Source organism: Silurus aristotelis (genome assembly GCF_946808225.1).
Source record: "Silurus aristotelis genome assembly, chromosome: 16".
Classification (NCBI taxonomy): domain Eukaryota; kingdom Metazoa; phylum Chordata; class Actinopteri; order Siluriformes; family Siluridae; genus Silurus; species Silurus aristotelis.
The window spans coordinates 9,410,996-9,422,405 of NC_139589.1; the positions used below are offsets into that span (position 1 = coordinate 9,410,996).

The 11,410-nt window shown below is 40.2% G+C and overlaps 1 protein-coding gene across 1 annotated transcript; it reads right to left on the reverse strand.

Annotated features, from left to right (window-relative positions):
• Positions 1–1,084: 1,084 nt before the first annotated feature.
• On the reverse strand, positions 1,085–6,250 carry ddias (DNA damage-induced apoptosis suppressor). Its single transcript, XM_083564887.1, has 4 exons — positions 5,985–6,250; positions 4,442–4,603; positions 4,254–4,359; positions 1,085–3,169 (listed from the first exon to the last, which is right to left on the reverse strand). The coding sequence occupies exons 1-4, from the start codon at positions 6,098–6,100 to the stop codon at positions 1,682–1,684; spliced, it is 1,872 nt and encodes a 623-aa protein (XP_083421013.1). The 5' UTR covers positions 6,101–6,250; the 3' UTR covers positions 1,085–1,681.
• Positions 6,251–11,410: the final 5,160 nt, after the last annotated feature.

The window sequence follows — 11,410 nt, forward strand, 5'->3', positions numbered from 1 at the left end:
CATAACAGGCTTGCACACGGTACACAGCTGAATCACACCTGACCTTCCTGGAATTGTGGTTTTCACCCTGTTTACAGTGTTTTCTTCAGTGGTGGACGAAGTACACAAAATCATGTAGTTAAGTTAAAGTAGGTAAAAAAAAAAGTACTCCATTAATAATAAAACTGCTCCATTTCAACTTGAGTAAAAGTACAAAAGTATATTCCCTTCAAATGTACTTTATTATGGCTATATTGTCCTATTGTCATTTTTGTCAGGAGACTCTTGCCTAATCAACTTTAAGTGAAAATACTCTGTTATTCTTAGCACACCAATCTATTAATAGAATGATGATAATAAGTCATACACTGATTTATATCGATTAGAATTTTCAACTCTAAAATTCAACAACTTAAAAAAATAAATCACGAAATTAGGGCCACAGGTGTTGTGGCAAGTTAGAATCAGATCATTTACTTCCATCACTTCCATCATTTACTCCTCTCAAATGTTTTGCTTGCTGTTGAACTGATGCTGAACTGTATGTTGGTGATAAGTAGATACTACAAATCACCAATCAAAACAAGTTTAAACAGAGCACATGCTCTTCCCTGATTGGTGGCTTGCTGTGTGTTTAAACAGTTAAATTTGTATCCATTTATCTACTTTCATTAGCTGTGAGCCAAAATCATCAAAATTAAAATAAACACTTGACATATATCAGTCTGTGTGTGATGAATCTATAGAATATACAAGTTTCACTTTTTGGATTATATCACTAAAATAAATCAACTTTTTAATGATATTCTAATTTATTAAGATGCACCTGTATATAGGTGCAAACAAATAAATTTTCTGATCTGCCCCATTCCCCAAGCTCTATGAATAATTTAAGTGCAACGTGCCACTTATGTTTTAAAATAGATCAGTAATTGTATGGTGCCTCTAGAATACTCATCCTGTTTTGTTTTGCAAAGACGTCTTAACCTTGCAAGCTTGTAGCCTGCATGCCAAGACTTGGAATAAACCATGAGTAGGACTTGCCAACATTATTAGGAGCATTCGACTATGATGTCAGCAGAGGAAAATGAAACAGACACTTCTCTTAAAACTGATTTACTTCCATTGTATAAAAATGTTTTTTTTTTTATTATTATTTACATATGTACTACATCAAACTTGTACATAATACAAAAGTGATATTCATTTACCTAAAGTTGTTCACTTAGTTGCATAATCACCTGTAAAGACAATCAACAAATCAGGTTCTGTGTTTGTCAAATTAACATTCTCTTGAAGTAAAAGATAAATCGTCATCCTACGACAAATTCACAAAACACTTCAAATGTCCTTTTGTATTGCAGATGTGTCATTAAGCAGCAATATTGAATATATTTTCTATGTATAACAATATTTAGGGGAAAAAAGTGGCACAGTCATTAACAAAGTAGCAACAAGACAGTAGCTCTGCATTTTATGCCCCCCCCCCCCAAAAAAAAAAAGAAAAGGAACTTTATACACAACAACAAAAAAATTCATAATATAATAATACAATTGATTACTAGGGAAACAGAGGAAAATGCAGACTTGTTTTTATAACCCACAAAATGATTTAAAATATTTGGTCATGTATGAATTCACAAGCTCAACTCCTACAATCCGATTAGATTTCAGGACTATTAAATATAACTTTTATCAATACTCAGAATAAAGTATCAAAAAGGTCCCTTGAGCAGTCATTAGTGATGTTGGGAAAAGCAGAGTCTGCAGTCACAGGTTTCACATTCACTTTCAGCTCAGAGCCACCTGCTGAACTTTCAGAGGTTTCGAGAGCAGAATCAGAACGGCAAGTTCGATCACCTGCAGATTTTACCACCTGCAACATTGGCTTGTTAATAGTGTGGTTTTGAAGAAAACTGATATGGCTGGTGCGTGACCGTTTTTTGCCGGGTTTACACCGCTGTCTGTATGCGATCTGGATGGATGGATCCACTATTGGGGTTGACTGCAGTGAAGGAGCAAAATGGAAGCTGGTAAAAGTAGGCTCTGAATTGTTGATATAAGAAAGACGGTCATGCTTTCTTTGGTCAACATCTAAAATGTGAATACTGTTTTGGTGAAATAGGTCTGCTGAACAATTATAGTCATCCTCATAGCCACTTGACTGATTTTCTTGCACTATTGTGGCATGATGTTGCACATGAGTACCTTCAGTTCTTGTTGAGGCCACATCCTTTTTGTCACAGAAGAGCAACCCCTCAGAGACTTGTGAAAGTTTCGTCACATCTTTTGATGATGTGGAGGCGTTTTGCCTTCTATTCTTTCTTTTTAGTGACACTCTGTTATTAGTAACATCACGCAATGGTGTGAGAACAGGAAGGGAAGAATGCGATGACTGGATCTTTGATGTATATTTGGGAATTGCATTGTTTTCAGGCAGAACGCTGTTCTCAGGCTTGGCTTGATCTATTTTACTAGTGGGACTGAGAACATTCTGATTAACAATCTGCGGTTCTACGCTGACAAAATCTCCCAAGGTTTCTGACAGAGGCGCATCCTCTAAAAATAAACTGGTGCGATTGAAAAGTGGCCTTACAGATAAAGAGTCATTCAATTGGATAAGAGAGGCTTCTAAAGCCTGGCCTTTAAAGTGTTTAGCACAGGGTGTGGTTATTATGGGGGACCCAGATGAAGCATTAAAACGAAACTCATGTGAAGTAGAGCACCTGTTCTGTTCTCTTTGTTGGGATTGAGAAGGATTGATGTTGGCACCTTGTACAACGTTTGATAACTGCAAAGCCAAAGGCACTTGTGATTCACTGTCCACTGAAACCTCCGTTAAAGAACATCTGCTTGTTTCCTCAGGAGAGAAACATAAAATCAGGTCCGACACTGAATGCCATGGATGTGGGAGTGTTAATGTTTCGTTGTTGCTTTCGGAGTGCGAGATCCGACACAGGGGCAGAGTGTGGTCAAAGCTGCTCGCCGGGGAATCTTTCTGCTGCCAATGACCGCCAGCTTTCAGAGAGCAGTCTGAGCGTGTATTTGCCTGCATAAGGCTTTGCAAGTATGCAAAAACGGTGACACCCACAAAAGCTCCATGAGGAGGAATGACTTGACAGGCCACGAACCGCACCGATTCAGCAATGTGTTCGCCAAGTAAACAGCTCTCAGCATCACGGCCGGAAAGCTGAAAAACAGAATTACAAAAGAAATCAAATGGAGATCTAAATCCCCACCCTTTTTCTCTCTAATTTAGTCTTGCCAATTTGAAGCCACTATCTAACCCTTTCTTACCACAACCCAGGAGGGAAACATATTCTCCAAGGCACCAGATGCCAGCCTGTATTCCATTTCAATCTGCTGCTTTTAAAGAAAGCTTTATCTGAATTGTTATGCATGCATAAGCCAATTATCCATTCTAAAATGAAGTATGGATAAATTTGCTCGTTTGACTACTAGCCAGAACTGATGTCTCACCAAGCTTGTGATTTTCTAACTACAATGCCTAAATTAAGAACTTGCCGTTATCTTGAATAAACTTGGGGTTTGTGTCTAGACATCTTACAATCCGATCTTGTGTTTGTATTTAGTTCCGTTAATGACCCATCTTGTTTTATTCCACCATTATGCTCCATCATACTGAAACTGAAATAAATTCCACATAAAACAGTGCAGTTTTAAGACTATTTGGTGAATTTGGCCCCGCGACCCGAATTACGGATACGCGGGAGAAAATGAATGAATGAATGAATGAATGAATGGTGAATTTGGGCTAATGTACTGTGTGCATTACATACTCTCTTCTAACACTGATTTGGACATGTGCAGAGGAGGAACATGGGGTATATCAGTAGAAGAATGCTGAGGATGGAGCCACCAAGATAGAGGAAAAGAGGAAGACCAAGGAGGAGGTTTATGGATGTAGTGAGGGGGGTATGGAGATGGATGATTGCGACCCCTAGAGGGAGAAGCCGAAAGAAGAAGACTTTCTTTTAACACTATCCATGCTTACTGCGTTTTTAGAGTGTGAAAAACACTTAAAAACAAAACAAAACAAAAAAAAAAAAAAAAAAAAAAAAAAAAAAACACCACAGGGTTCTTAATTAATCCTCCCCAATAGTGCACATAATAGTTGCTAAAGTATGTACTACTAAAATAAATGCTACTACAGTGAAATGAGCTCTATTAATAATGATTAATGCAGCATTCGACTCAGTTGGAAGTCAGAACTCACAATGATGAAAAAACAGAACAGAGACAAATATACATACCTTAAATCCAAAAACCAAACACTTGCCAATAAAGCAATCCTCTACAGCTTTGATAAGTAGCTGCTGTAAACTCTGTTTTCCTTCGAACTTTTCTGACTCTAGAAATCTGAACAAATGAAAACATGAAGCAAAGTGGGTAAATAAAATACAATTTTAAGAATCATTTTAAGAATCTTAAGGAGGTGTACCTCTGTAATCCAACAGCAGTAATGCCAAAAAAGGGATTGAGACAACCTCCAAAAACTGTCACTCCAAACAGATTTGTATCTCGAGACACTTTTAGTGACAGCCTGAATCTGTAGTCCACATTTTGTGCATCATATGTGGTGCCACACTTGGGACACCGGCTTCTGTAAGATAATAATTACACAATTAATACACTTGTTTATACCGTCGAATCATTGTCTCAATTCAGATTGTTCTGAATGTGTTGATTAAGTGTCTATAATAGCAGCTGTTTTATATATTGAGTACCAGTCAAAAGTTTGGAATGTATATAGTTTTTAGTTAGACGTTTCAGAAGACATTTATGTGAGCTACATGAACAAAGTCTCCAGTGCCAGGATTTATAAATTATTTTGTCACATGTATTTGAAAGAATAAAATGTATTGGGAATATATTTCTGAGTGGAAAGGTTTAGATTTATTGTGTGTAGTGTTTTAAAGCAGTTTTCTGCTAATAATTGTTGACTGTAGATTACAATTTCTATAAAAAAAAAAAAAAAAAAAAAAAAAACAACAACTTCCTCAAACACACTTTGTGTGACTTCTGGGGGGGGGGCGAACAATCGAATTGTTCTGTTTGTGAGGAATGAAGTTTTGAGGTGGTGGTGGAAATGCAGACACTCAGTTAACTCACATTCTGAACAATAGACAGTACCCTACATGACCTAATTACCAAACAGCAGCTGCTGTAGTAGAAGACGCATTCAGCTCTGCTGTAGGACAAGAGCGCAACAGGAGGTCATTTGTTCCAACGGCGATTACACTATAGGATGCACTGAGCCTATCGCAGGATTAACTCATTGAACGATATTTGAACTACACTTTCATAATGTTTGTGCTTAAATTCACCTCATGTCTGCTGGTGTACAGTGTGAGTGGGTAATTGAGTGAGTGAGTGACAGAGAGAGTGACTTTGTGTGTGAGTGAGTGAGTGAGTGTGTGACTGACTGAGTAAGTGTGTGAGTAAGTGTGTGACTGAGTGAGTGAGTGTGTGTGAGTGTGTGTGACTGAGTGAGTGTGTTAGTGACTGAGTGAGTAAGTGAGTGTGTGAGTGAGTGAGTGAGTGTGTGACGGAGTGTGTGACTGAGTGACTGAGTGTGTGACTGAGTGACTGAGTGTGTGACTGAGTGAGTGAGTGAGTGTGTGAGTGAGTAAGTGAGTGTGTGAGTGAGTAAGTGAGTGTGTGACGGAGTGTGTGAGTGTGAGTGAGTGACTGAGTGCCACAGTTGCCACCGGCTTGCTCATCAGGGACAAACTTACACTTATAAAGTGTAAAAGAATCTTATTCATTCCTCATCACCGCATTATCTGTGTAAAGCTGATTTAAAACAATGTTCGTTGTTAAAAGCGATATACAAATAAAAAATGAATTGAATAACAAAACACACAAAGTATCCTGTATAAACCACCAGTCATCAATTTGTAGACTTTTTGAAGAAAAATTTGCACAATTGGATTTTAGCTTCTTTAAAAAAGTAAATGTGGGTAATAAAATGAACAGTTTACCTTGAGTTAGACTCCGGTGTTAATCTGGACAGACAGAACTGACAGCAGGGATACACAAACCCAGAGTCCTGCAATGAGATAACTGTACAACTGAGAAGGACTCGCTTAGTGTTCATAAATACTCTGAGAAAGGAGCATTACTACATAAATATAGAAAAAAATAATGATGTACACAACTTGACGAACTAGCTTTTGAAAACAGGAAACAGCAGATAACTCTGGTTTTGTGTTTGGTGCGAGCACAGATCAGCTTGAGGTGCATTAGCGCCATCTATTGACCTGGAGGATGGAGAATGTTATTTTATTATTATTTTTTTTTATCTTCTATCGATCGAGCTATCGATCTTCAATCACAATTTTTTTTAATATTTGGGACACTGTGTAAAATGTAAATAAAAAAAGTATTTACTGATTTGCAAATTTCATAAACCAATATTTAATTCACAAGAGAACATCGAAAACATATTAAATGTTTAAACTGAGGAAATATATGATTTTAAGGTTTATTTTAAGGTCATTTTAAATTTGATGGCTTCAAGATATCTCAAAAAGTTGAGACGGGGCCACAAAAGTTTGGAAAAAGTAAGTGTTATTAAAATTAAACAGTTAGAAAAATATTTTGCAACTAATTAGTTTGATTGACAACAGGTCAGTAGGAAGATTGGGTCTAAATAGTGTATCTTAGAGAGGCATAATGTTACTCAATATAAAATTGCAAAATGGTTGAATTTCTTATTATTTACAGTACATAATATAATTAAAATAAATCTGGAGAATCTTTCAAAGAATCTGGAGAAAAGTATGTGCACAAGGGATAAGGACAAACATCAATATTGGTCCCTCAGGCAGCACTGCATTTAAAACCGTCATGATTCTGTAAAGGAAATCACTGCATGGGCTCATTACCACCTCCAGAAATCACTGTCTGTGAACACAGTTTGCCATGTCATCCACAAATGATGGTTAAATGTCTTTTATGCAAAGAAGATGGTATGCGTAAACATGATCCAGAAATACCGCTATCCGCCCTGGGCCAAAGCTCATTTAAAAGGGGAAAAAGTGGAAAACTGTTCTATGTTCAGACATATCAAAATGTTCATTTCTTTTTGAAAACCATGGCCACCACGTCCTCCGTACTAAAGAGGAGAGGGATCATCCTGTTTGTTATCAGCACTCAAAAAGCCTCATCTCTGATGGTGTGGAAGTGCATCAGTGCATGCAGATTGGACACTTTGCACAGCAGAAGTTTTCATAAATGCTAAACTATATATAAATTTTTTCAGAGCAGCAAATGCTTCCATCCAGAAAATTTATTTTTCAGGGAAGTCCTTGCTAGACAATGGCACGACAATGCTAACTGCATATTGCACCTATTACAATAGCAGAACTTTGTAGTCGAAGAGTCCGGGTGCTGGCCTGCCTGTAGTCTAGACCTTTTACCATCCACAATGGACAACCAGAACTGTTGAGCAGCTACAAACCTGTTTCAGACACATTATGGACAACATTTCTCTTCAGAAACTGGCCTTCCCAAATGTATAAGGACAGAAGACGTGATGCTACACAGTGGTAAACATGGCCTGTCCCGACCATTTTGGGATTTATTATTATATGATCAAAGGTATGTTTCCCAGTTTCTCAAACTGCTGCTTTAAAAAAAAATGAAAACACTTAATTGTACAGAATGTTTTTGTCTACTGTAGCATTAAAATTTCCTTTCCATGCGGTATCATTAAGGTGTCATTGAAATTTAGGGGACCAAACCCTTTCTAGCATTACAATGCTCCCTTGCACAAAGCAAGCTCTATTAAGAGATGGTTTGAACTGGTTGAAATTGGAAAATCTAAAGTGAACACGGGATCACACTGACTCTCTGAATGAGCACAAATCCCCACAGTAACACTCTAAAATCTAGTGAAAACCCTTCCCAGAAGATTTGGGGTAAGTATAACAGCAAAATGGGAACCCAGCCATTAGGGGGGCACAAGCCAGTGTACTCTTAGTGCCGGTCCCAAGCCCGGGTAAATGGGGAGGGTTGCGTTAGGAAGGGCATCCAGCGTAAAACATGTGCCAAATCAAATATGCGGATCACAAATGAGAATTTCATACCGGATCGGTCGAGGCCCGGGTTAACAACGACCGCCACAGGTATCGTTAGCCGACAGGGTACCGGTGGAAATTGGGCTACTGTTGGCCAAAGGAGGAGAAGGAGAGGAGGAAGGCGTCTACAGAGACGGCAGGAAAAGGAGCAGTGTAGGAGAGTAGAGGTTCGGGTTGGTACTTTAAATGTTGGTTCTATGACGGGTAAAGGGAGAGAGATAGCTGATATGATGGAGAGGAGAAAGGTAGATGTGTTGTGTGTTCAGGAGACCAAGTGGAAAGGGAGTAAGGCCAGGAACATTGGAGGTGGGTTTAAACTGTTTTATCATGGTGTGGATGGGAAGAGAAATGGTGTAGGGGTGATTCTGAAAGAAGCATACAGTAAGAGTGTAGTGGAGGTGAAGAGAGTTTCTGATAGGGTGATGATCGTGAAGGTGGAAGTTGAAGGGATGATGATAAATGTCATCAGTGCCTATGCTCCACAAGTTGGCTGTGAGATGGAGGAGAAAGAAAGATTCTGGAGTGAATTAGATGAAGTGGTAGATGGTGTACCTAGGAAAGAACGATTGGTGATTGGGGCAGACTTTAATGGGCATGTAGGTGAAGGGAACAGAGGTGATGAGGAGGTGATGGGTAGGTATGGTTTTAAGGAGAGGAATGTGGAAGGGCAGATGGTGGTAGATTTTGCTAAAAGGATGGAAATGGCAGTGGTGAACACGTATTTTAAGAAGAAGGAGGATCATAGGGTGACGTATAAGAGTGGAGGAAGGTGCACACAGGTGGATTATCTTCTGTGTAGGAGATGCAACCTGAAGGAGATTGGAGACTGTAAGGTGTTGGCAGGGGACAGTGTAGCTAGACAGCATCGGATGGTGGTCTGTAGGATGGTTTTGGAGGCGAAGAAGAAGAGGAGGAAAGTAAGGTTTGAAAGAAGAATAAGATGGTGGAAACTGAAGGAGGAAGAGTGTAGTGTGAGGTTCAGGGAAGAGGTCAGACAGGGGCTTGGTGGTGGTGAAGAGGTGCCGGATGATTGGGCAACTACTGCAGGAGTGATGAGGGAGGCAGCTAGAAAAGTACTTGGTGTGACATCTGGAAATAGAAAGCAAGACAAGGAGACGTGGTGGTGGAATGAGGAAGTGCAGGAGAGCATTAGGGGAAAGAGATTGGCAAAACAGAAGTGGGACCGACAAAGTGATGAGAAGAGTAGGCAGGAGTACAAGGAGATGCGGCAGCAGGTTAAAAGGGATGTGGCGAAAGCCAAGGAAAAGGCATATGAGGAACTTTATAAGAGGTTGGACACTAAGGAAGGAGAAAAGGATTTATACCGATTGGCCAAGCAGAGGGACCGAGCTGGGAAGGATGTACTGCAAGTTAGAGCAATAAAGGATGGAGAGGGAAATGTGTTGACTAGTGAGGAGAGTGTGTTGAGAAGATGGAGGGAGTATTTTGAGCAGCTGATGAATGAGGAAAATCAGAGAGAGAGAAGGTTGGAGGATGTGGAGTTGGTGAAGCAGGATGTAGATAGGATTAGTAAGGAGGAAGTGAGAGCAGCGATTAAGAGGATGAAGAATGGAAAGTCGGTTGGACCAGATGACATACCGGTAGAAGCGTTTAGATGTTTAGGAGAGATGGCAGTGGAGTTTTTAACCAGATTGTTTAACAGGATTCTGGAAGGGGAGAGGATGCCTGAGGAATGGAGAAGGAGTGTGCTGGTACCGATCTTTAAGCATAAGGGAGATGTGCAGACCTGCAGTAATTACAGGGGAATTAAGTTGATCAGTCACACCATGAAGTTATGGGAAAGAGTAGTGGAAGCCAGGCTGAGAGAAAAGGTGACCATCTGTGAGCAACAGTATGGTTTCATGCCGAGGAAGAGCACCACAGATGCCTTATTTGCTTTGAGGATGTTGATGGAGAAGTATAGAGAAGGACAGAAGGAGCTGCATTGTGTATTTGTGGATTTAGAGAAAGCGTACGACAGGGTGCCGAGAGAGGAGTTGTGGTATTGTATGAGGAAGTCAGGTGTGTCAGAGAAGTATGTGAGGGTGGTGCAGGACATGTATGAGGACAGTGTGACGGCAGTAAAGTGTGCAGTAGGTACGACAGACTGGTTCAGGGTGAAGATTGGACTGCATCAAGGATCGGCCCTGAGCCCTTTCCTGTTTGCAGTGGTGATGGACAGGTTGACGGACGAGGTCAGACTGGAGTCTCCCTGGACTATGATGTTTGCAGATGATATTGTGATTTGTGGTGAGAGTAGAGAGCAGGTTGAGAAGAGCCTGGAGAGGTGGAGATATGCGCTGGAGAGAAGGGGAATGAAAGTCAGTAGGAGTAAGACAGAGTACATGTGTGTGAATGAGAGGGAGGGCAGTGGAGTGATGCGGTTGCAGGGAGAAGAGGTGGAGAAGGTGGAGGAGTTCAGGTACCTGGGGTCAACAGTGCAAAGTAATGGAGAGTGTGTTAGGGAAGTAAAGAAAAGAGTGCAGGCAGGGTGGAGTGGGTGGAGAAGAGTGACAGGAGTGATTTGTGATAGAAGAGTATCTGCAAGAATGAAAGGGAAAGTTTATAGGACTGTGGTGAGACCTGCGATGTTGTATGGATTAGAGACAGTGGCATTGAGTAAAAAACAGGAGGTGGAGCTGGAGGTAGCAGAGCTGAAGATGTTGAGGTTATCGTTGGGAGTGACGAGGATGGACAAGATTAGAAATGAGTTTATTAGAGGGACAGCACATGTAGGATGTTTTGGTGACAAGGTGAGGGAGGCGAGATTGAGATGGTTTGGACATGTGCAGAGAAGGGACATGAATTATATTGGTAGAAAAATGCTGAAGATGGAGCCACCAGGTAGGAGGAAAAGAGGAAGGCCAAGGAGGAGGTTCATGGATGTGGTGAGGGAAGACATGCAGGTAGTTGGTGTAAAAGAGGCAGATATAGAGGACAGGGTGGTATGGAGACGATGATCCGCTGTGGCGACCCTGAATGGGAGCAGCCGAAAGAAGAAGAAGAAGATAACAGCAAAATGGGATAATCCGGAGTGTTTAAAAAGCAGAACTAATTTAAACACAGTGCAAAAGACATGACGATGTGCAGAAAATACACATCTCACACAATATTACAGACATCCACAATAACCAACTAGTGAAAGGTTTGTTGTATACTGTATTTTTTCTCTGCTTTTTAACGTTAACACTGTACTGTATACATTCACAAAAAATAAATTTTACTAGTTTTCAACTGAAACTCGGATTTTGTTTTTTCATTTCTAGCTCAGAAAATGTACGAAACATCATTGCGGAACCTTTCATCAAGAGCTTGCGTACCAACTC

What these genes read in the sequence shown, in the direction of transcription:
- ddias (XM_083564887.1), bottom strand. Translation starts at nt 6,100, where the DNA reads ATGAACACTAAGCGAGTCCTTCTCAGTTGTACAGTTATCTCATTGCAG. An exon ending in ACACCGGAGTCTAACTCAAG is followed by an intron (nt 4,604 to 5,984) that starts GTAAACTGTTCA and finishes ATTATCTTACAG; the next exon opens with AAGCCGGTGTCCCAAGTGTG. An exon ending in GTTTGGTTTTTGGATTTAAG is followed by an intron (nt 3,170 to 4,253) that starts GTATGTATATTT and finishes TCTGTTTTTCAG; the next exon opens with CTTTCCGGCCGTGATGCTGA.